This window comes from Strix aluco, chromosome 2 (assembly GCF_031877795.1).
Source record: "Strix aluco isolate bStrAlu1 chromosome 2, bStrAlu1.hap1, whole genome shotgun sequence".
In the NCBI taxonomy this organism is placed as follows: domain Eukaryota; kingdom Metazoa; phylum Chordata; class Aves; order Strigiformes; family Strigidae; genus Strix; species Strix aluco.
In genome coordinates, this window is record NC_133932.1 from 65,444,659 (window position 1) to 65,469,919 (window position 25,261).

At 42.6% G+C, this 25,261-nt stretch overlaps 1 protein-coding gene across 2 annotated transcripts in view; it reads right to left on the reverse strand.

Moving 5' to 3' along the window:
* The window catches only part of CRACDL (CRACD like), a 43,317-nt gene that overhangs the window by 5,741 nt on the left and 12,315 nt on the right, over positions 1–25,261 (reverse strand). For both annotated transcript variants that reach the window (XM_074816913.1, XM_074816912.1), the window contains exons 2-8: positions 21,154–21,230; positions 20,027–20,192; positions 16,993–17,128; positions 16,478–16,639; positions 15,770–15,838; positions 12,344–12,574; positions 8,569–10,183 (exon numbers count right to left, since the gene is read on the reverse strand). In XM_074816913.1, the coding sequence (XP_074673014.1) occupies positions 8,569–10,183; positions 12,344–12,574; positions 15,770–15,838; positions 16,478–16,639; positions 16,993–17,128; positions 20,027–20,192; positions 21,154–21,220 (2,446 nt within the window). In that variant the 5' untranslated portion in view covers positions 21,221–21,230. The remainder of the gene's footprint in view (positions 1–8,568; positions 10,184–12,343; positions 12,575–15,769; positions 15,839–16,477; positions 16,640–16,992; positions 17,129–20,026; positions 20,193–21,153; positions 21,231–25,261) is intronic.

Consider the following 25,261-nt stretch of genomic DNA (forward strand, 5'->3'; position numbering starts at 1 on the left):
TCCTTGCTCTAATTTGAACCCTTAACTTCTCCTATACACTATGGACACGAGCAGATTGTTCATAGCTCCTTGCAGCAGCCTTTTATGCATGTGAAGACTCAGACCGTGTTTTCCCTACTTTTTTTAACTTTTCTGATTTGTCATACTCTCTAGATCACTCTTGCTTTTGTAGAAATTGTCACAATTTGGTCCAAATCTTCTTCAAAATACACTGCTCAGAACTGGCACATAGCACATGAGATGAAATGATGAAGTGGAAGGACTACCTCAGGACTACCTCAGGTGAAGTGGAAGGACTACCCCACCACCTGAGATGGTCTCATGTACACATCAGTCAGTATTATGAGTTTCTCAGACAATTATGTTATTCCTGTTTTGTATTTAGTTCATGAGCTCCAGATTGTGTTACTTCCCCTATTCCATTCCCCCTTTGTATCTGCGCATCACATTATTTTTGCACACGTAACAGAAATTTCTACTTGTTTGTAGTGAAAATATTATTTTCAAACTATGTTTCTACTTAAGATAACCCTGATTTCTATTCTTGTCCTCCAGTGTGCCCACAGGCTTTCCAGCTTGGTAATACTTGCAAACGTAATAAGCACACATTTAGTTCTGTCACCCATGTCCTTAAATATACTGAATAATGTCAGACCTAAGACGGCCACCATCTGATATGACAGTGAATCATTAGTTGGCACACTCAGTAGCTTTGCATCAACCCAGTGAATAGCTTCCCCAAGACTGTATTTAGAGGAATGTCATGATATTTATAGGAATGCCCTATGATACCAGTTATCATCTGATTTGACCGCTCTTGACCAAGTCATGTTGGCTGGAACTTATACCTTTGTTATCTTGTAGACATTTAGAAATAGCTCAATTATTCCTTTAAGTATTTCATATTAAGTTAAGTCATACATAACACCCCTTCTCCCTCTCTCTCTTCTTCATCTCACCCCTCTTTTCAAGACGTGCCACCTTCTGGAGCTTTCCCTTATCTTCTGCAGTTTGCCAAGATAACAACTAGCAGCTCAAGGACTGCTAACCCATCTTCTCTGAGTATCTTGGGACAAACTTCATTAGGAGCTTCATAAGTAAATGCACACAGTTGAACTGATGTGGTCTGCTAATGCATCTGCCATCATACTCCCTCCTTTGCTTGTAGGCCCTGCCCTTTAGCCCATCCACACCCATCTGCACCTTTTTATGTCGTAAGCAATTTGGGCGAGACCTGTTAGTGCACTGCCCAGCAAAGCCAGGTGCCACACTTCACTGGTTCCCAAAGCACTACTGTGACACACAGATCGACTGCCACTACCAAAGGTGATCATCACGTCTAGTGTTCCTCAGAGGTGAGGATCCCTCACACAGTACATAAAGTAGCTTTTCACTTTAGCTACCTTCTATCCAAATTAGTCAACTCATTTTCCTAGCATCCTGTAATGAACACCCATCCAACAGTTACACTCAGTATTATGAAGATGTTTCCCCGTTGAAGCCTCCCTGTGCCCTGCTGGACTTATCCTGTAGATCCATCCCATCAGACATACCCTTTCCCCCTGTGTACAGGCCTCTTGCCAGCCCAGAGAAGACTGGGCTGCTTCTCTGACAGTACAGCTACGGACATACCACCACACGCATCCTTTTCCACCACCTTTTTACCTTTCTTCTCTGGCTGTAAAGTCTCAGTGCTCACAAACACCAATAAATACCTTTAACCTGAAGACCCTTTTCAATCCACCCACCAGCTTTCCCATGATGCTGGGAACCCAGCTTCTGCCTTGGAGCTGCTAGTGATGTACTTCTTAGTCTCTGTGATTCAAAAGCACCCTTTATGTTTTATCCCATTTTCCCTGTCACAGCACAGGAGATTTCTGAAAACACCAACTGAACTGCACATTGGTCCTCCTCTGCTCCCACCACACAATCAACACCGATAAAATGATTGCTATGCCCAGGCTCTATTTACTGTGCTACATGTAATGGTCTTAGTGCTACCCGTGCTCCTATGTCTCTGTCATCCTCATGGACTTAGGATTCACCTTTCTGATATTTCGAAGTGCGTTGCCTAGCACAACAGGGTTCCCAGTCCCACAGTGGTATGGCTGCAGGCTGCTCTTACAACAATGTTTTTCGTAAGGCAGATACTCTAACGAAGGCATCAAACACTTTTGCTCTTCAGACAATTCTCCCTGATGAGACGCCAGACATCCTAGTCATGCCAATTAGAAGGCAGCCAAATCAGAGCCAAGTACCATCCCGTAAGAGATGGTATCAGAATGCCCCTGTGATCATAGGGAACAAAAGCTCTTTATCATCATCTTAAAGATTTTATATGTATCTGTACGAGCCTGACTTAGGACAGCAGAGTATTATCACCTACAGAGGATCAAGAGCTGATCTGCTTCTGGGAGGGGCTTTCCTGTTTCTTTAAGCAATTATGTTTTGCCCTTGTTCCTGTGAGAGTCTTTGCTGCAGAAAGGCAAGCAGGCAGGCAAGGCAGGGGAAATGCCTTCTCTGCAGCAAAAAACCATCAGATGCAACTCATACAGGATTTGCTACCTCATCTGTCAGCCAGAATTACTGTAAGGGGTAGAAGAGGCATATTCACTATTCATTATCTTTCCCATTGCCCAGAGGTCCTTTACATACTCCCACCTCCAACTAGAGAAGGTTTCTTGGCAGTAATCATGCACCATTGTTCCAGCCAGAAGGATCAAAGGTGGTGAAGTAATCCAGGAGATAGTACGGTGAAGTGAGTCGGCAGTTTAAGGTGATTTGAGACTCTCCTATGAAACTCCTGGTACCCTGAGGGGCACCAAGAGGCCAAAAGCTTTCTCAGGAAGCAACTGTTCACAAGAGAAGTGCTGCTCACACATCTCCCTCAGTTCAACGACTGTCTGATCGCCTTGAGCAAGTCCTCCCTGTCTTATCTCATCCGGTCATGAGGTAGTCTGCATGGTTTTATGGTTCACCACGTGGCAAAGCACAGCATTTAAGGAACCGGATAGCCAGGGTGGAACCAAAAGTACGCAAAAGCACAATCTAATTCCTGCTTCTGCTGCATGTCACGTGCACAGCAGCTAGTACAACAGTTCCCAGCTGGTAAATGCCACTTTTAGGGAGACAGCATATTATGAAACGCAAGCAGTGGCATCCTCCCTCAGAAGCTGTGAGTCTGACAGGCCACAGCCACCACAAATGCCCCGTGTTTCACTTCTCCAGCGAATCAGGGCTGAGCCTCTTGCTTCCGTGTTACACTTGGGAGATTTTCTGAATAAAACTAAAATCTGAATCATATTCTTCAGTTCTTATTACAAGATGTTATTTTAAACAATATGCTATTCAACTCGTTACTTAATAACTTCATAAGCTAATAGAGGATATTGCTGGCAGCAATTTGTCTCTTGTTCACTCACTTTTAACCTTGTGATCGCATCTTTCCCTGGTTTCCTTGGAGCTGGCTTGGCCTCAGGCTTTTTGAAAGACAAGTGAGCCCCTTCTTCCCCTTGGGATAAGTCACCAACAATGGGAAGATACCAGGTCAGAACTTGTCAAGCCAAAAAGCCGCTCTGTGCATAATGTCACCATGTATTAAAACTAGCATTTAATGTAGGCTGCCAAGGTCTTCTGCTGAAGAGAGGCTGCTGAAGACCTCTGTTCCCTTCTTTCCCCCAGCCACCAAATGCACATGGACAGTCACAAGACCAGCCGCTCTGTCTGTGTTCTTCATCACTTCTACAGCTTCCAGACTGACCACCGAGGATAAGCCCTGAAGCCCATAGCCACCTTCTCAATTCCCTCCCGCAGATCAGAATCACCCAAGCTCTTCTCCACTGGGTCTGACAGCAGCAGGGCTGGCTGCCTCAGTGGTCCCCAAGGGGGGAAATTCCCCTGCTCCAGCCCCATTAAGTGCAGGTATCTGTTTCCTTCAGTACCTTACTAAAGCAGCCTATTTTTGTTCCTCAGACTAAAGCTCTGATCTTACAGATGAAATTTCTTCTGCCTACATATTGTGGAAATGAATGTGTACACTTCTCATTAATAGTTGGATATTACCCTTTAATGTGTGTCAGACTGGTTGTGTGAACAGTAAGATGAAGATAAAACATGAATCTTTATGTACAAAAGGAGATCTGTGATTGACTTGTTATTGTGCACTGGTTTATACACACACAGAGAAAGTGAGAGAGAAATACATACCTATTTCTGTGTATTGACAGACAGATATACTCAGTGTATTCAAGTGTATCTGGGGGTGTGTGTGCTGCTTATATGGATAACTAAAGCAAAGACATATTTAAACATCACCTGAGATTTAAGGATTGATTTATTTTTTTTTAGAGATGACCTCAGATACTGTACCTGTTTTCTTTAAATCTAAAAGCCTTTGTGCTCACAAAGACTTTCCAGCTTGGTAATACTTGCAAATGTAATAAGCACACATTTAGTTGCAGAGCACCTGAAGAGCAGAGGCTCTTTATAACATTTAAATTTCATACCTGAAAATGATCATCTTATGGCTGCAAGGACTGCAAAGAGTGGTTGCTCTTTACATACATCTGTGCAGGCGAAAGGTCAGAGGCAGAATATTAGAGCCTTTTGAAAGTCATACCTCTAACAGCAAGCAAAGCTAACTTGTGGATTCCCTGCGTATTTTAAAAGCAAACATACTCCAAACTAATCCAAACAACTTTACATAGGGAGATAACACCCCCTGTATACAACAGTGTCATTTTTTTATAACACTGTTTATGCATGCATATTTAATTCCACACTGTTGTACCTTTGCTCATTTATAAAACACGAGTTATTTTAAGAAAGGCTTTACCAATGCATATGGAGTTTAGTCTATCCTGGCCTATATATTTTTCTTTGTTTATTAAAGCACTACATGCATTTGTGCCAGTGGACACACCCAATTCCTTAAATTTAGACAAAGCTATTCTAAAACATTTGGCTAAGTATTTCTGACATTTCTTTCTTCTCTAAGCTGCTCTGCAAGGTATTTGACTTTTGGTTGGATCTATAGCACCGATGTCAGGAGAGTCTTTTTTACACAGGAAACTGCTATGTTTGCATCAAAGTCTATTTCATTGCTGGAAAACAGCCATATTGCAAAATAGTCTGACACAACTGAAAAAGCAACTTCTTTGGGAAAAAAAAAAAAAGACAGCTTTCTTTTCCGCTGTAGCCAGGACAGCATTAAAGCAGTGTCTTTTTTTATGTAGAGAGAAACATTTTTCTTGTCATTTCAGAGCCTGTATCTGCCAGACAATACACACCAATTTCATTCACTGTTACGTTCACTGTCCCTCCCCAAGCTCCTTTTCTGTCTCCTGATCACAGCTCCTCAGTTGCTGATTTTTACATATCCTAATATGCACATTCACACAGGTATTGCTTATGATTTTGCTCTTGTAATAACCTGTTAGCATATGTTAATTGTTTCTGCCCTTTGCAGGATTTATAGCAAAGTGTATCAACCCCAAACAACACAGCTTAACCTTTTAATTCTTGCAAAGACTTGTGCCTTTAGCTCCAGAAACTTAAAAATTACTCCTCCTGGGGTGACTGATTTCACACAGCCATTTCAGCCTGACAGAGACCAAGCAATCTCCTGCTTGTTCCCCAGAAACTGGAGAGCAGGGGTGCTGCTTTCACCCGGGGTGGAAAGACAGCATCCTACCAGCCCTCCTGTTGCCTTTGGTACAGGAGTGCTGAAAAGCTAAAAATTGAACTGAATGAACAACACTGCTCCTGCTTACCCCATGACACAGCAAACTGACTTTTTCAAGATGAGTGTACATGAGAAGGGAACTGCACCCCCTTACATCACCATTTCACGGTTTGTCTTCTTGTTCAGTGCAGGGATTTCCCAACAAGCAGTGGGAAGAAACTCCCTGACAACATAAAGTGCCTCCCGACAGTGACCACAGCTTTTCAAAAGGGTTGATAAACTCAAGAACTAGGAGAGGGGTCGGTGGTCAGAATTAAGGGCAGTTGGATAAAAATAAGAAGTGGGTGTCCCAGCAGGAGGCCAGAGATGGCTGGTAAGCCATGCAATCCACGAAGGGCCATGCTGATCGTGCTTGTCAGATCTCTCCTGCTTGCAGTTGCAGACATGCTCCCGACTCAGTGGGCTGAGGCAAACATTTTGAAGAGCTTAAAATGATGTTTGGGCAGGGGTATTGCCCTGCTAAGCCCTCACTGCGTCCTGTGGCTCTGCTATGCTTCACAGAGGGGCATCGCATTTGAGGTCACTGTGCAAATCTCCCCACCAAGGCTGGTGTGGTGCGAGGGCAATCAGAGGAGGTGGGCACACCTCGTTCACCCGTGACTTGAGGCAGCCAGCTCAGGTTGATGTGGCAACTTAGCGCAAGGAGATGCTTGGTCAGATGTCCAAGGAGAAAGGTCTGCAGTGGGGTAGGAAGGACCTCAGGTCAGTTTGGAGCAGACTGCTTTGTATTTAGAATTAAACTCAAGAGTCCTGGCATGCCCACACACCAGAACTCGTTACCAAGCAACTCAAAGCCGGAAATACATGGAAAACCATAGCAGCTTTGCTTAAGGTGATACAGTGAGATCAGTGGGGCAGCAGGTAAGGAAGAAGACTAATTACCATCGCAGACCAATCTGAACCACTGTGTTATACAACCCCAGGCCATACAGATCCGGTGTAATACTGTTGGGTGGAGAGGAACATGTCCAAACAGGGTTCCTCAACCTGCAGCCCCAGGCTCAAATTCCAGCTGTGTGCATCCCTGCCAGGGGCACCAGGGCACGGCTCTCACCCGCAGACCCTATTTTGCAGAGGATAGTCCTGATCCTGGGGACAGGAGTCTCCTTCACCCCAGGGCTGAGGAGCCACAGGAGAACCCTGGAGGACAAACGTGCTGCCCAGCTCCATTTCTTCCCCTTCCCCCTTCTCCAGCACCCACTGTCTCTAGCCCCACTCCTGCTGCAGGCACCCTGGGACTCAGCAAGAGGGATGTGAAGAAAGGCTGTGCGCAGGAGCACGGGTACTGCCATTGCTTTCCTCTGTCCTCTGCCAGATCAACCCTGCCATGCTAGGTCTCCTCCTCGCTTGTTCCTGGTATGACCCTCCCCAAAATCTCAATCGATCAGAGATCTGGGCGTCACTACAAATAATCAACTACTCCTCAGGGCAGGGCAGAGGGGAAAATACCTTTAAAGGGAGCATTGGAATTATACAAAGGTAAAGTGCCTTGCCCGCAGGATGTAGGGAGGCTCTGGACAGACAGCTGTGATAGCCTTGTCCAGCTGTGGGGGCAATGAACCCCCTCCTTTAAGGCCGCTGGAAGAGCAGAAAACTGTAAATGTGGCCAGAGCCCTGCAAAAATGTCTGTAATACTGCAGCAGATGACAACTGGAATCTGCTGTCACTCAGGGTGTCAGCAGGTTGCCTCTGGGGACAGGAAGAGGCTTTCGTCACCCTACAGGATAACTGTAGGATGTGTCCTGAGGTCTTCTTTTGGCTTGGTGTTCCCCCACTCTGAAGCTCAGACACTGACCCCAACTGGAGAAGAGCCACCATTGAGGGGAGCTCTGCCATGGCACAAAGAAACCTTTTCATCTGCTTGGCCCACATCTCCTCCTCACATTCTTAACATCAAACTCGTGACCGGACAGATTCAGGGCAGGGAAGAAGTTTCTCCCACATATCAGAAGACCTAAAGATTTTTCTCCCATTTTGACTGTTCTCTGAAGTGAAGAGCAGAGGTCTCCTCCTCCAGTTACTTGAGTGTACTTCACCTAACTTGTTTACTGTTGTTGCAAAGACCTCAGACAGTGGTGCCACTTCCAGTCTTTTCTGTTCTCTGCCTGTAGCACACAATATGTTAGTCTCCAGAGGACTGATTTTTTCTTTTAAACTCTAACCCAATTATATAATACAGGCAACAAGGTGAAATTTAACAATCTGCAGTAGACATAATCTTGCAGTCTATCCTGGCTTTAAACTCCAGGAAGCTGCGGGGTAGTTAATTTCTGTTTTTAAACAAGGAATGAGTAATGATAAAGATGGATAAATGAATAAGCAAAGCTCACAGGAGACAATAAATAAATGGCGTGTTGAGCATGCCAGGCAGTTACTACTGTTTCTGCCTCAATGCTATGGTGAAAAAGAAGGTCTAGAGGTCTGAGTCACTCATCCCATGCAGGGCACTGCACTTAATATGTGCTCCTGGCTTTTGAGTTGCCATCTGCATGGGGACACTTAGTGGCTTGATATTTCTGTTTCACAATACTTGCTAATGCACTTTATTTTTTGAGTGTCACTTTGAATATCCTTTAAACAATTCCCTGAAATGCAAAAATCACTGGCAAAAATATCTTATTGTGTCTGCTGCTTCTTCCCTGCTGTCCTTCTAATAATCTTTTCAGCAAGGGAGAATCAGGGAGCAACATCGCTGAAGGCAGAGCCATAAGCTCGCGTTCACCAGTGTTGTGATTGACATGACAGGGCTGCCTCACGCTCTCTCACAGGTAAGGTCATTTCTTGCCAGTTAGGGTAACTTTATTATAAAGTATTGGGAGTCTTACCAGGCACTTTACAAGGATTTGACTTTTTCTCCAAGTCTCTATCTTCATTTCTGGATTCAGGAGAGTGAATAGTTTTATCCTGCTTCTCCTTGTTTGCAGTAGCATTTGGAATGGTTATGTTTTGCAAGGCTGGCTTTTTAGGCAATGGAGGTTTGCTACTAAGCTGTTCAGAGGATTTTGCTTTGGGTTTGATCTTTTCATTTAAAGAATCACCAATATTTGTATCAGCTGTTTTTTTGATCTGTGCCTTATCACCTTTTAGAAAGGAAGTCAATCCCTCGTTTTCTAAATTAAACTCTGTACTGTATCTTTTAATCCCTTTTGATTCTGGTGATGAGTTGTCTCTATATTTCAAGGACAGTGAGGTGGATCTAAGTTTCACTTGAAAAGGACTTTTATCTTCACAGCTTGGCTGATTCTGAGATATCACTGAAGAATCACTTGGCACTGGTACCACATCGACAGCCGGAGAAACACAGCCAGCCAAAATTTCTGTAGGTTGGCCTGTGTTCTCAGGGTTGGACTCTGGCAACAAAGCCTGCTTTTTCTTGCTACTTTTTCCCTCCTCCAGATCTGATCCCTTCTGCAAGTCTTCTTTCCACTTCTCATTTCTCAAGGAGACCTTTGCTTTGGACAGGAAGAATCCGGTATTTAATGGGCTTTCCAGCTCTGATCTTTCTGGGAAGTGTAGGCTTCTGGTCCTTGGTCTCTCCCGTGCAGAGGAGACAGAAAACTTTCTCAAGGCATTGACTTCATTGGCTGCTTTTTCAGCTTTCTTCCCCAAAAGTTCCTCCTTGTGGAGCAGTGACTGACTGTTCTCCTTACCAGAGGCAGCTGCCTCTTGCGCAGTCTTTGTTTTCTCTAGAGAGCAGGAAGCAGATGATCCCATGCGTGTTGAGGAAGCAGGACGTGAAACATGGAACAAGTCCATGGGCTGGAAAGAACCTATGGAAAATTGCTTGCTGGACTCTGACAATAGAGCAACCTCTTTCTTTGCCTCTTTATTACAGGGCATTTCTGCAGGTATCTGATCATCCTGCTGCATATTTTCTTCTGACCCTTCCAAACAAACAGTACTATTCTTACTAATCAAAATATCTTCTTCAGATGGTATTTTATTTACTGAAAGCACAGGAGGAAGCTCCTTATTTTCTTGATTTAAAATATTGATTGACACATCGCTCACATCCCCAGACAACAGATTGGATGCTTCTAAGGAATCTTCTTGCTTTTGTACTTCTCTGTCTGGACTGGAGTAGGAAGAAGTTGCAGAGTCTTTGCCTTCTAACAGCAGTGAGGACTCAGACTTCACACACGTTGTTTCCAGTGTTGGTTGGCAGCCCTCTGGTTTATTCCCTGGTAGCAGGGCTTCCTGTACAACAGCAGACTCAGAAGTAGGCTGAGTCATCGCTGGTCTCAAAGCAGGGGGAAGGTCCTCAGGCATTCTGGGCTTCGGCCAGGAAGCCACATCCTGCGCTGCAGCTGTGCCACATGGCAGTTCTTGATCACTGGGTTTGAATACAGCATCTGGCAAGTCTGTCTGCATCTCCTTTTCATCATCCTCTTCTTCTTCTGGGGTACAGCTCAAATCAGTCAGAGATTCAGACTGGGTCCTCTGCAAGAAATTAATTCAGAAAGCTCCATCACCATGTACAGATTTACTTTTTTTCTTATTCATCACTGCATTTACAACCAAGATCTTAGAGAGGAAGGCAATACTTGCCTCCAATGCTGAGCTCGCTGTTTTCGTAGCCTTACATATGGGATACTTTTTTATCTAAGCAGATCCTGGAATAATGTATTTAACCAACATAAAAGCAATCAGTGACACTTCCTTCTGCACAACTAGTGCTTTCATGACTTTGTAGATGGGAAGTTCAGCAAAACAATGGCCATTGGACCGTCCTTGGCACTTGACTCACCAGAGCATACTGGATATGTTGTGTTGCTCTTGGGCAAAAAGCAGCACTTGAAAGAGAAAAATCTGTCCCTTTGTATCTTGCTACTGCATACTAGCATTAAAAATAAAACAACCCATTCTTGCATGACTCTGAAGAGGGAAGGGTACACAGAAGGAAGAGCAAAAACCTAACAAGTCCATCCGGTTATGACACTCTATGCCAGCTGAGTATCTACCCCCATATGGCAGTCTTCTGCCTAATCCCACTGCCATACAGCGTTACAGCCTTGCCTCCTTTGTGTAAAAGTCTTCTTTTTCTTTCAAGAGTGAGACTATTTGATAAAAGTTTATATATGCATCTGTGAGGTCTTGTGATTAAGCTATGGGCAAGGACTGGCTAAATATATAGGATTATTTGAAAGCACATTATTAAACTGCTGAATATGCCTTTTCATATAGTGCCTATATTAGCTCACTGATTCACTGTAGTTTGTTGGGTAAATACCTATTTTGGATGCAGGCCCTAATTCTAAGAAGACAAAACTTGCACTCTGAAGATACTTTTAGGGTTCTTCCAACTTCTTGTTTTGCATGTGCAATTGCAAAGACAGAGCTGCAATGCCACCTGCATTCACAGTCCATACACACAGAAACATAAAAGCAGAAGACATCAGTTAGCCAGAAGCGAGGTGCACAGGCAGAGTCAGGCAGGAAAACATAAAAAATTGTGTTATTGAAAGACGTGAATGCTCTCCATGGAAAACCAGGAGGCCTCAGTCATCTGGCAGTTCATCGGCAGACTGGACAAAGCAATTGTATTTCAGTAACAATGTTACAATGGAAGAGGAGGTTTGATCAGTGAGTTATTGCTTTACATGCTGTTCTAAATAACTGGCCTTATCATTGTGTTGCTTGCAGAGGTGCTCTACTGAGCCCAAAGATCACTCACAAATTTTGGAAAATACAGAGTATCAGCTAAGTAATATTTAGAGACAGAGGGAGTAATATTCCTGGTGTTAAGCAAGCCAATTTAATGGCTTTAAAGTATTTAAAATATTGAAAGAAACCACAAACAATAAGGTGGAAATACTGTAGTAAGATCTGCAAACTTTACTTCTAAAAAGAGAAGGCAGAAGAATTAAGCTATGCTCTTCATAAGATATGACAAAGAATCAGATAAATGTTGTTTCAGAAGGATGGTTTTAAAAATGGGGTTTTTTAACAGTATACACTTTTTAACAGTTTTTTTTAATAGTATACAACTTTTTTTTTTTTACCTGTGGAGATTTATTTTAAGCCTCTGTAGTGCACATAAATGGTTTACAAGTTTTGGGCCAGGGAGAGGGCTGAATTCAGAACAGTTCTAATGTACAGAATTTGGCTCCAATTAATAGGTCATAACTTATTCTTTCTGTACTTTTTGAAAATATAAGCCCAATTATATTTGGAAAGTTAAAACAGCTCCTCCATCAATACTCTCTCAAAGACTCAAAATTTTACAGGATCTTTCAGACTAGGAAAAGTACACAAGTTGATCATAACACTTTCCAAAAAAATGTTTTTAAGTAAGAAATGAAGCAGTCAGCTGCAACTTCTGCATCACAAACAAGATTCTAAACTGTACTGCATGGTAAATTTAAGAAGAAACTGTTACATAAACTGCTGCATCAAGAATTAACAAGTAAACTCACAATATTTAATCTGTTCCTAGTGTCTTCTCCACATACGTAGCCTCATCAAATAACAGCTATCAAAACCCAATGACATACCCATGCTGCAGTCTGACTTTTCTTATCGTATCTGATTTTGAAACACAAAGTCCACTAAGAACTTCCTGGTTTTGTGTCAAAGGTGACAGTTTATTTTCACAAGTACCTGAGAAAATCTTCTCATTTTACTGGATCTCTGGTTCCTGGGTTTTATTAAAAGTTTGTGTTTGGCAGCAGAATTATCCAAGCAAGAGGAAAGCTCAGGTGGAGTGTCAAAATTGGCTGCAGGCGAGATGGTACTGTCAGATATCTGGGGAGCTCCAGTTTTAGCATTTCCTTGCCTAGGGAACAGCTGACCATCTGTAGAGTGAGATCTAGAAGAAGGACCCAATGTAACCTGAAAAAAAAATCCCCAAATACAAAATCAAACAAAGAAACAAAGACATGAAAATAATAATTCTACAAATAAGGGGACATGTTTATGGGCATTTTAAGGTTGCCGCCTTTTCTTTTTGACATCTCATTAAAATACATTGCATTTCTTAATATTGCAGTGGAGTACTGTTGTTAGCAATTCTGGTTTTTTAGCTGCTTGAATATCATGCTATATTGTCCAGAAGGAAGGATGAAGTTACATTTAACGAGAAGATCTAAAGCACACAAATACATGTCCAGCATGTTTTAGAAGACAGATTTATGAAGAGTACTCAGTTACAGAACCTACAGGGCCAGTTTCCTTTCTGGATCTGTCCTCCAGCATCTGTGTCTAGGTTCCTACCCACAGTTATGCTGGGCTGGAGCATCTCTAGCTTCCCATATGTCATCAGGTCCCTTCCAACTCTATAACACCCTCCTAAAGACCAAAAGAATCAAACATCAATGGCATTGGCGCTTAAGTCAGCTTGTGTTTTCTCCTCATGTATTTACATCTGCAAAATAACTAGGGAGTTTACCTGAAATATAAAATTTAATTTGTAGACTATTCTGGGGAAGGAAATGGACAATTCCCACTAGAGACCAATAACTCATCCAGAAACAACTCCTGAATGCTGCAAGGGGTGCAGTACTTTCACGAAGCTGGAATCCAGCTTACCTGTGCGTTTCACCAAAAACCACCCTAGTCCCAGGGCTGATGCAAAAAGGAGACTGAAAAATTTGTGAAAAATTACTCTGAAAAGGGTTCTTCCTTTCTCTTGGATTCAGTTGTTGCAAACAGGCAAAACATACTTCCAAACTATCTGTCATGGCATTAACATGACCTCTGACAACTCGTGACAGCACTCCCTTTGTAGGCTTGAAATTCCAGTTCATTTCATTAGAGAAGCTTTCCTCCTTTGTCATGCTTTCTTCTGCAGCCTTTCTTCTTTCTTCTTTTCTTCTTCTTTCTACTTTCTCTGGAAGTGGTATTTTACTGAGGCGCTAGGATGGGAGAAGGGGAGAGCAGAATAGTGTTTGTTTTATTTAGGGAGGGAAAAAAGCATCAGTGTTTTCTGCAAGTAGAATTCTGCATTCATGCACTGCAGCCGAAAGATACTCTGTAGTGTAGTGAGGGCCTGCTACAGCTTCCTCAATGGCCAGGGGAAAACTCCCATTGATTTTAGCAGAGGCTGGATCCACAGCTTCCGATCAGGCTTTCTATTTAAGAAAAAAAAAGCAGCTCAGCCATGCTGAATAATGGATGCTCTCATTAATTTTCACTCTACAATATCTGCAGTCTAGTACTCAAACATGACTAATGTACAACAAACGATATGTGGCTGCATTATACATTAGTACCTAACAGTGAATACATTGACATTTCAGCTCCATGATAAAGACGCAGCACATGTTCTCTTTCAAGGCACATCATTATTTGCCTGCCTTTCTTCTGGCTTCTGCTTTTCCTCGAGAACTTTGCATGCCTTCTCGTTGGCAGTACTCAGTGTTGGCCATTACACTGGAAAATCAAGAATCTGGTTTGTTACTTAAATTTCAGCAGCCTGAATGAATGCCAGCTCTGAGCCGGCTGCAGAAGTTGCCTGTCCCACGAAGTCTGGCTCTGGCAAAGCCTGCTGGAGGAGGGGACGGCTGGCAGACCCCTTTCTCCAAATCTCATGTGCACATGGCTCAGTTGTCCTTCAGCTGGTCATGCTGAGTGGCACAAGGTGGGGGGCCATGAGGGAGCCCCATCCTCAAAGCCTGGATGGGACAGTCGCAATCCCTTTCTTCCTTCTTTCATCCAGGAAAGCTTCCAAGACACAGCAAGGTGTCACTGCTGCCCAAAACCTCAGGGTTGCGTTGTGTAAAACTCTTCAGCCCTGCGAGCTGGTCTCCTCTGACTTCGAGAATCTGGGCTAATCTCTCTGAGATGCCAGGTTGTAGACCCTGAGGTCTGGGAGGAAAGCCTTCAGATGGGGCTACTTTCTGTTTGCGCTCTGAAGCTGGACTGGGATGAAGAGAGCTCTGAGCTAAATGATGGGGCATGTGGAAAAAGCTGAGCAACCATGTAGTCACTGCCACGGCTCAGGAGTCAGCGAGTGAGTCAGAGAGTGATGTTAATGGAACAACAGGGAGACATAAATCCTCCTTTAGCAAACATGCATCTGGACTGGACAAATTTACAGTGAGCCTACTCCAGTTTTCAATACCTTCTTCACGTGTTCTGTTGTTCTTCTTTAAAAACATTAAAATTTTGCTGCATATAAGCAGTTTTTCAAACAGCTTCACGTGGAATCTAACAAGCGTGGCCAGAAATCTTTGCTGAGCCCTGCTGCAGCTGGCCTTGAAATACATTTTGCATAATTACCAAGGAATAGTCAGCTCAGGACTGGCTTCTCTATTTCCTTTCTGCAGTTCCCCTCCACCCCTCCTCCTATTTCTAAAAAACGCTTTTCCCTTTACCCCCTGTGTTGTTTCCACCATGACTCCAGCTGCGGACAACTAAAAAGGACTCTTCAGAGCCTTTCAAAACCACCCTTTAATCAGCCAGAACGGCTGGCTGCTGATTGAAGAAAGCCATCTATTTGCCTGTACTCAAGTCCTGAAAACATCACTTCAGCAAAATTCACAGCCAGAATCCGACTGAAGGCTGAACCTTCAGGCAAACACTTTCTGTACCAGTGCGAGGTAACCTTGTACTTAAAGCAAGGGGATGGGCAGATTTCAGAGGCAGATCCTCTGAAATTCTTCTCTATGATTTTACCAATGGCTCAAGATTCCTTCCTTATCCTATGTGTGTAATGCAAGCAGCCTTTAGTGCAATTTCCCGTCTTTAAGAAATGGGAGACCGTTTCAGTGTCTAAATCTGGTTGGTCCTGTTTGGAGATTAAATCATGTCTGTAAAGTTTGCTAAAGGATATGAGCTATTCTAGAGGGCTTAATTATTATCAATGGGAGATTACTTGGCATCAGAATTATGTTGATAAATAATCATAACTTTCATGTTAGATGGACAGGCATTAAAAAAGCACAGCAAACAGACAGGCATGCAATTACATACATACAAGGTTGGTTTTTGCAGCAGACAGGCAACAAAATAATATTTATGTCTTACATTTCTTTAAAAACTACTATGCATAATAGCTTGGCCCTTAATACATTTGGCAAAAGTTACCTGTTCTTCTTCTTCACTGCCTGTTCCAGCTAAACTCAAAGAGCTAAGGTGCTTGTGAGAGTCAGAGAACTGTGGGATGGAATGAGGAAGAGATTCAGTAAAAGATGACAAACGAGGTGGATATACTCGCAGAAACCATCTACACAAAGTGCACACAGATACTGACGATGTAAGTTGTTTTTCTCTACAGTCTTAAGGATTAGCAAGGACACTGCAAACATAAAGTGTAAGACATGCAGATAAAGAATGAAATAATATATAACAAAACTATAATTTAAAAAGAAAAATCAGTTTCAAATTCTTTACTGTTTCTTTTTCTGATGACAGTCTAGAAAAACATTAAAGAAGAGAGCTCTCTTATCAGCACATTCAAGGGGGAATACAGATTTTTCAGCCTTTTTTTTATGCCTGGCAGCTCTCTGTAGTCCCTAAAAAAAACCCAGCATCCCCATACACGCACACAAACACATCCTCTCCTTCCTAGTTCTGCATTTTCTGGCATGGTATTTATATTTTAACAGGAACAGAGATTCTAAGTAGCTGTTTACACAGAGAGATAGCATTTTCCCATTTCAAGTAAGGTATTTCTGAATTGTTCAGAGATAAAGTAGTGATACATATAGCAAACCAAATCATATATTCTGCCTTCCACACATATGTAAAACAAGTCATTAAACAATGATGTTTGTCAATACTAAAATTACTCACTCTTGTTGTGCCTGAATTCAGGTTTTCATGGAGCAAAGACATTTCTGGAGGGCTCCTGGGTAATCCATCATCTTCAGAACTGGTGCCAGCATCTTCTGTCCGCTTTGCATGAAGTCCAAATGGAGGCGGAGGTCCCAATTTCATGGTAGGCTGGAGTTTCAACTTCAGCATGGCATAAAACACATTAGCATAGTGATGGAGGTTTCCCCAGTACATTTTTTAGCTCAGGTCAATGAGTTACCTTTATTTTAACTTCACAATTGAATGATGCAGAGCACAGGACATCTCACTTTAGATGTTCTTTTAGGGAACCAAACAACTTATCTATTTTTCAACTATCATTTAAGTAGAACCAAGATATGTGCTGTCTAATTAATAAATGAGACTTTTAATGTAAGCTGCAGACAGATATTACTTACTAATCAAATGTTCAACCACAAATATTATCCCAAAAAATCAAGCCTGGAAAGACATTCCACCTCTTGCATTTGAAAAAATTATGTTGTGTAAATTACCTGTAATGCTCTAATCCGATCAGAAACGTTTTCTTGAGAAAACACTCTTACTGGCCTTGCAGGCTCTTGCCCAGTCTCAGGGATGAAAATGCTATCATGTGACAAAGCTCTGCTTCCCATAATGCCTTTATGTGTCCTAAAATAATATAACAAATTAATGAAAACATACAGAATTTTTTGCCAGTCCTCTTACTCTTAACTCAGGTGGTCTGTTGAACATGGAGTGGGAGATAGGTGTGCACAGCATACATCACACGTGAGATTCCAGACTTCTCCATGAATACAATACAGACTTTCAGGCTAACCTAGGCAACACCTTTAAAAACCAAACAAAAATTTGCAAATGCTGTTATCTGTCACATCAACAACCTGAATCAAGGTTAAGGACAGTTTAACCCCAGCAATTGAGTTATATCTTATGGAAAAGCTGGAAGCCAGCAGCTGGGTGGTGTGACAGTGCTGCAGGCAAGCCCAGGTGCAAAATGAAGGGAGTTCACATAAACAAGCCTGTACCTGAGGTGGACTAACTTCTTGCTAACATAAGAACATGACTTGCAAATAACTGACCATTACCATAGGAAGAATAAGTACCTTTTACTATTTAAGCACGGCATAGCATTTAATGTATCTCTGTCATAAACATCATTAACAAAAATATTTCAGGCAATATAGTTCTCACATAGAATCATTTGCATAAATCCTTACAAGATGCTTACAAGGTCCTGTGCTCTACATCAAGATCCCTGGGATTTTTCTCTTACGAGCCTGGGTGGCACATTTTTTTCACGGACACTCTTTGTGGGCTAGTGAGAGGAAGCTGGAGTTGCTTTGTGGGTAGCTTCTGTCATACTCTGTTTCTTACTTTTGATGCATGTGATCTGTAACTTCTTTTGCAAATGTTACATGTGGGGCACAAACACCTTGTTTTCTCATGGGAATGGCACAGGAGACCCACAGACAGACAGCTAGCTGCTAGGAGGTCTCTTGTGCTCATTTTCCTCAGCTTAGCTCATAGCCCAGCTGAGCAGGGACCAGAAATGCGTGCACAGGGAATTTCTTATAGGACTCCCTTCCTATAATTTTTTTTAAATAAGACAGTCATGAAATGGCAAACCAGAGTAGAGAATACAGAACTGTTTGGGTTCATGTACCTATCAAGTTAATTGAGCAGACATTCTAGAGGAAAAGAAAAAAAAAAAAAAGGGAAAAAAAGGAGGAGAACTGTGTATTTTTGGAACTTAGATACTGTCATAGGGACATTCAGGAACATAAATAAACATAGCAGAAAGTAACATTTTCCTTGTAATGGCTGCTATAAATATATTTAATAAAACAATAGCAGGAAAAAGTTGATCTGTATTCCTGCTGCAGAAGGAAGGAAAGCCTGCTGCTTCTGCTTAATGTATCAGAGACATTAGAAGAACAATTTATCTAAGTGAAAATGTGATCTCTGCAATGCATCCAAGGTCAGACAGATCTATAGCAATTTGCAAAGTAAGTGCCAGTCAGAGCTGCGATGGCTGCTCAACGCACCGACATTTTACAAAGACTGCAATGGCAGCCAGATAAGCAGTGTTGTTGCATGTGCACGTTTATCCCAGCATGCTACCTTTTGCTTTCTCTTTCCAGCAGATGTGTACCACTCGGATGTGTAGTGGAGGTAGCCTACATGTCTCCTCAGACTATGAGGGCTCAAATTAATTTTCCTTGCTTTCAAGGAATTTTCTGGTCTTTGTCTGTCTAAACAAATATTAAGAAACAATAATGTAACAACCCTGCAAGTAATGGCACAGGAACATGGCTGAAAAAGCCAAAGGTAGTACCCACTTGGACATGACCTTGTTGAATCGTGCATGAGGGAGAGAAAATTTGACCATTCAAATCTTAAAAATATGTTGTCGAACAACAACGCTATAGCCCACTGCTAGACCTGGTGCTGCCAGCCCGGGACTCCTGGGGCTTCAAGCTGGACTAATATTACTGTTGCCAATGCCACAAAAGACCAAAAAAAATGTTAATAATGTCTTTTGGTTGTTTGGCGCTGCCTGGTGGCCGCGTTGTATAATGTCGTTTTAAATGGCCGGGATGGTTTGCCTTTCCCGTCCCTGGGCACGGCAGCATTTCTCGCCTGAGGACCAGGAAGCTTGTTCTGAAAGGCACAACGCCCACCAATGCAATTTTAGGCAGCCAAGGGGCTCTTCAGTCCATCTTTCCATCCAGGAACACGTTTGAACTTTAGACCGGGTTTCTCATGGTTACCTTTCAGTAGTGGGTAAGATTTTTGGCAATGCCTGAATGAAGACAGGATTTTCAGAGGTAGGCAGATACACAGGCTGGGATTCATCTGGTCTAACTCAGGCATCTACATCAGAGCTGGTCACCCCTGGCTTCCGTTTACATTCAGTAGGGAGAAATAGGCACTTCTAGAACCTGTTTCATCTGAACAGCTTCAGACGTACACAAGAATGATACAAGCTTTCTTAGTAATGTTGACTTCTCTCTTGCTGATCATAAAAGGCAGCTGGTGACTAACTCGGATGCAGACATTTGTCCTTTGGTCAGATGAATTCCATGTATAAAGGCTTCATAGTCTCTGGTTCCTGCTGATTGCCATTGCAGTCATCCCCTTATCCCATCCTTGCTTTCAAAATCTGGTGTAAATGGTTAGGCATCTAAATTTCCTCAACAATCCTTAGGAGTTACATCTTAGGGGCATAAGACAATCCTGGTAAGATATAAGCTGAGTACCTAATCCATTTCTGAAAATGGGAATTACTTTCTTTTGAAATGATAACCCAAGGCTTATTTATGATTAAATGAAAGCTCTTTTAGTTACTACTTCTCTCTGCACCCCATCCAATTCCCTTGTGATTTGTCTTGCATCAGCTATTTTATTTTGTACTTTCCTGAAAAAGGCAACCGTTTGAGAATACAGCATTCTGAACAAGAGGAGGCGGCAATTTTGGGGTGTCTTTAATCTACAAACACTGTAGGAGTTCTGTATTTGTTTACCAGCCAGAGTCCAAAGACTTACTCAAGTTCATCTTCAGAATCATAGTTAACGTGCATGTCATGAGAGGCCGCGACATCACTTGTTGACTGGAATAACTTCAGATTGCTGCTCCCAGAAGATGACGTCTCCTTCCTTTTCTTTTTGCCAAAAAACTTTTTGAAAGATTTGAACTTTGATTTTTTCTTTCCTAAGGGAACAAACATACAGAAGATGCAACCAGCAGCATGTGCAAGTTTTTGGAACTAATAATTCCTTTATAATTTCTGCACAAGTGGATTTCTTTCATTGAAAACGCAACACAGTCTGCTCTTGCATTAATGTCTTTCAAGACTATACTGATAGCATGAAATTACTATTACCTTGGAGAATGGATTGCAATGTTTATGGAAAATAAGAAATAACCTACGGTATAGAATCTTTCCTAATAGAGTTTCTACTTGCCTCTTGAGATAATTAGACTGTGAAGAAAAACTTTGGTATAACAGCCTGGGATGCAGAGAAGAAATTACAACTTGGAAACCCATTGCCTTTGTTCAGCAAGCTAAATAGTGATGATAAGGACAATGTTACCAAAACCAATTTAAATGCAGAAAAGGCTTACATAGGTGGAATGTACAGTGTCAGGAGGCTAATGCTTTTAAAATGTCAGTTTTATAATACATCCCAGAATATTTTGAATGCTAATTAGGAGACTCAGTGGATCACAAAGTATTAAACTAGAAATCAAGCAATAATCTTGAAAAGCAATGCTAGTCTGCTCAGTGAGGGCAGACCTGAATTAGGATCACCTGCAAGCTCTGTGAAGGAAACTAAAAATGAAATCAGCGTTTTGCACAAGACATCCCAACAACTTGTGCCTGTCCCATATGAGTTGGCATGACAGCACTGCGAGGCATCCCTGTCAGCATTTCACTTATCATTGGACCTTGTTGGGTAAAAAAGTTAACTTGGTCACAAAATGCTATTTTACACAAATCTTATTTCAAGCCTCTGAAAATGTCAAAAATATAACAGCTCTTGGAGACAGGAGGAGAGAAAGGGAGAAAGCATTCTCTAAACAAACAGATTCACTTCTGTGATAGAGCTAAGGCACTGAAGCTCAAGAAGTCACAGCACTTTTCATTCATTGGGGAAGGGAGCAATTCTACCTGAATTGTCCTCTCCATCTCCTTCAGTCTCTCGTACCTTAGGGTCCATTATCCTTGAGGAACTCATGTGACAGTCACTAAAGGAGGTAGAAAAAGTGTCAGTCATATCAACAAAATAATGGTACTTCACTATATATGTGTATACATACATACAGGCAAGTTACTAAAATACAAAAATATAAAATAATACATGATGTGTATGCTTTTACATACAAATATGTAGACAATATATGTCTAAATATATGTATTATATCTATATATAAATGTACATAAAATATAAAAATATATCATAGGATGAAGCTTATTAGTCTAGGTATAATAAATTCCATAGAATATTTCCACTTTTATAAGACAATAGTTCATTATGGGTTAGTTAACCAACTAGCCTCTCTGGAGTGATGGGATTCTCAGATGCTTCTAAAAGCTTCTAAAAGCATGCACCATAGGAGATGGGCTTCTTTGACTCTCTCTCTGTGACTATTCAGGACCACAGACAAACTGTCTTTGTGATAATTACAGAATCTGGGTAACATGCACCACATGTATTTTTCCTTTATTTATATCCAATCTGAAGTCTTCTACAGATTCTAGTTTTTCTTCTTTTTTCAGCAACTTGTGAAAAGGTAACAGCTCTTTTTATTCCTTTGTTCATATAGACAACAGAAAAATACAAGTAAAAATAAAACAATTGATTTTTTTCTTTTCTTCTCTTTGCTTTTTGGAAGCAAAATATAAATTTGCTTATTAAGGTTCCAAAATTAAAATACATTTCCAAAACTGTATATGTCCCAAGCCTGAGGACAGAACATCTGTAATTTAAAATGTATTTCCAGAGCCTTAGCCTGTTTGTGTCTTTTTTTTCATCTGTAAAGGCACTATTTCATAGTCAAGGCAGAATAAAGTCATAGATGCCATTGACTGGATGGTGAGTTAAATGCTGCAGAGTAACTGTTTGGGCTGTAATGGTGACAGATGCTCATGCCACAACCTGGATGGGAGGTTGAGTACACTGTGGCTATTTTGATCCCCTGAAGTACCAGCAGACTTAAGTCATGAGGCTCGTAAATTCAAAGCGTTAGCAAAATGGAAATGAAACATTTGTTACTCAAGTCTAAAACATGATGCGTTATCTGAACCATCAGCAAGCGTTTGAGCTGGGCCGTGACAAATGGCTGCATGACAGCCACAACAAACACAGCTCTGCTGCCCAGTGGCTCCGGGGCTCCCTGCCAGCCAGACCTGCATGCTGGTTGTAAAACACCCCCTGCCACCATCCATCGGGAAACCAAATCAAAGTTAAACACAAACATGAGGGTGAGCATCTTTTGGTCAAGGGCATCTGCCTTATGTAGGGAGCATTAGTAAGGAACTTGCCCTAGAAAAGAACAGACATGGATGATACATGTATTTTTAAAGTAAATGCCCGCTGGGAGGTGACAGATAAATACGTATTGTGGGCTGTGACATATCTAGTCAATTATTAAACAGGTTTGGGGTGTCTCAGATTCATGCTGTCATGTTGCAACAGCAATGGCAGGAGTGCAAATCAATACCTTTAAAGCCTCAGCTGTTATATGCATGCCCTGTAGCATCTGTAAGCTACACACATTCAGAGGTGGGATCCTACAGTCTCTATATAAATTATGGATACCATAACTCAGATCCCCAGCTGTGGCCCACTGGCATGGCTCCGCTGCATCCAGCTGCACTCAGGTGAGGGTGTATTTTTTTAATCTGAATGTCTGTATGCCATACTTCACTAGTTCTGCACAGCAAAGCCACTGGGGGATAAATACCCACACAATGGAAATGTTAGTTTGAAACATGCAGGCAAGTATAAACACATTCCGTCTGGCAAAATTCAAGCAGATAACGTATTTCTGACAAACCAGAAATGTGGTGTTGTCCCATCGCAAACCTTAGCAGACAATTTTCTAGAGAAAAATGATTAACGAAGGTAGCTCCACCATGTCAGAGATTTGTGTGACTGATCTGTGACATCTGAGGTCATGAAGAGTGTTTCCACTGGGTGCGCCAAACATCTGGGGACAGTAATACGTGACCAGGGGGGCGGCATACTTCACTTAGGGGAGACAGAAGGACGCTAAACACTGATGAGCTCTCTCCTTGCCAGCCCTGCATCTTGAAGCAAGGTCCTCCCTCCCCTTCTGACTTCATGCAGCCGTTTTTCAGGTCTGCCACATTTTTGCTGTTTTCTAAGGTTATTTTAAGAATTTGTGTGTCTTTCCAATAAGCGCCCAAGACCTGGGGAAGGCAGCACACCACTGCTGTGCCTTTGGGGGTGCTTCTTGCAAGGGCGCAGCATGGGCTGCAGGGCTGGAGTGCCGCCTTGTGAGAAGGAGCTAGGTCCTCGGCCAGAGTTGTGTGATTTGGTATACTACTTATACAGAACTTGTTTAGCGTAACTTGCTTAGCATTAGTAGCTAAATTTGCTGAAGCCTTAGGCTGCAAGCTGTGAAGTTTCACCTATGTATGTTGAACTTTTACCTAGTCAAGTAAAAGAACGCCCCAGCCAAGAAGGTTCAAGCCAGAAAGTAAGGAATCTGCATTCATTAACAGAAGCTGCAACCTTAGAGATGAGAAAAGGAACGGCCCGCCTAGAGACAATGAAAGGACCCAGTGAAGAACAGGAAGACCCCAGACCCTAATATTACTACTGGTCCAAACTGCACATGAGGGTGGGGAATTTAAATTGTAAGGGTATAATTGCCCAGGGATTTCTTTGTTCAAGGTCCCTCTTTGGAGGCACCCAGCTCAAGCTGCAGCGCTATTAATAAAAAGTACTTTTATAAAGGAATCTATCTTTTGGCTTATCGATTCAGCAGAAACACAGAGTCGAATCCTGTTACGGTGGCTGGCAGGAGTAATTTCTGTAATACCAGGTCCTGCCACAGCTGCCAGAGTCGTCCCTGGACAGCTTCCCAGTGTCGCCTGGGGAAGAGCTGGCTGCTTCGCTGTGGGAGAGCTGCCAAAGAGATCCAGGCAGTGTGTGGGGAGGAAGGTCATCTGCGTGAGACGACTTTGGAGGGAAGCAGAAAACAACCTGAGGTGCGGGTCAGAGGCACCGGGGGTGGAGGCGACAGTGGGTGTAAGCACCAGTAGCCTCTGCCTCCTACACAGAAGCCCAAAGACTCTGATGCCCCCAGCAGGGACATGGTTATTTTAAATTACGGTAAATAAATCCTAGAAGTTTGGGTCAGATGGGCAGTATCGGTTTTGCAGTGGGGGGACTGTGAGGCTTTTATAAAAACTGCATCTCAACTCAGTGTGCAATTACAAGGATTGGGGAATTGTGTGGACCTTTCACCGCCCAGAGCTTGTGAGTGGGTGTCTCTCAGGTTTTCATTTCAAAAGGCAAGTTTCCAGCCCAAACCCAGGGTTTGATGTGACTCTCCCAGGCCTGGGCTAGCTGGCACACAGGAGGAGGAGGAGGCGGCGGTGGCAGCCCTTGCCGCAGTCATTATGTTGTGCAGACACGCGCTGTGACGAGGACCGCGAGGCGCGGTCGCCCACCCAGCGCCAAGGGTGCGGGAGGAGTTTTATGGCTGCTGTTACCAACGGGAGATTTGTTTGCATCAAGGGGTGAATGGGCACCTGCTTCCTTAACCTGAGGATAGTGTGTGGGGGTCAGCAAGCGGTGGAGGGGAGTAGAAGGAGTTGTGAAACACTTGGTGGGCAGTGACCTGGTGGCCAGGTTTTCAGAAATACGCTCGAAAGTCAAACCTTGCAAACCTAGCAAACCTTGATTTTAAGCAAATACTGAAGCTGAGACTTAGCCGCTTGCCTGAGTGTTTTGCCAAGTGATGGTTTCCACTGGAGCAATATCCCAACACAGTGCAAAGAGATACCAGCCCCCGCTGAGCATCTAATGGCTGCCAGAGATCCCTCTGAGCTGCTCCGCAAGCAGGGCGCTGCCCAGCTTAGTGTCTCACCAAACCTAGCTGTAGGCAATCACATTCATGCCTACCTTAAAATTTACGATGACATTTTTCTTGAATAGTGGGAAAGTTGGTTTTCCTTTTAAATGCTTCCTTTGCTGAATGTTGTTAGAGAAACGTTAGTTTTCAACTGCTCACCACCTAGCATG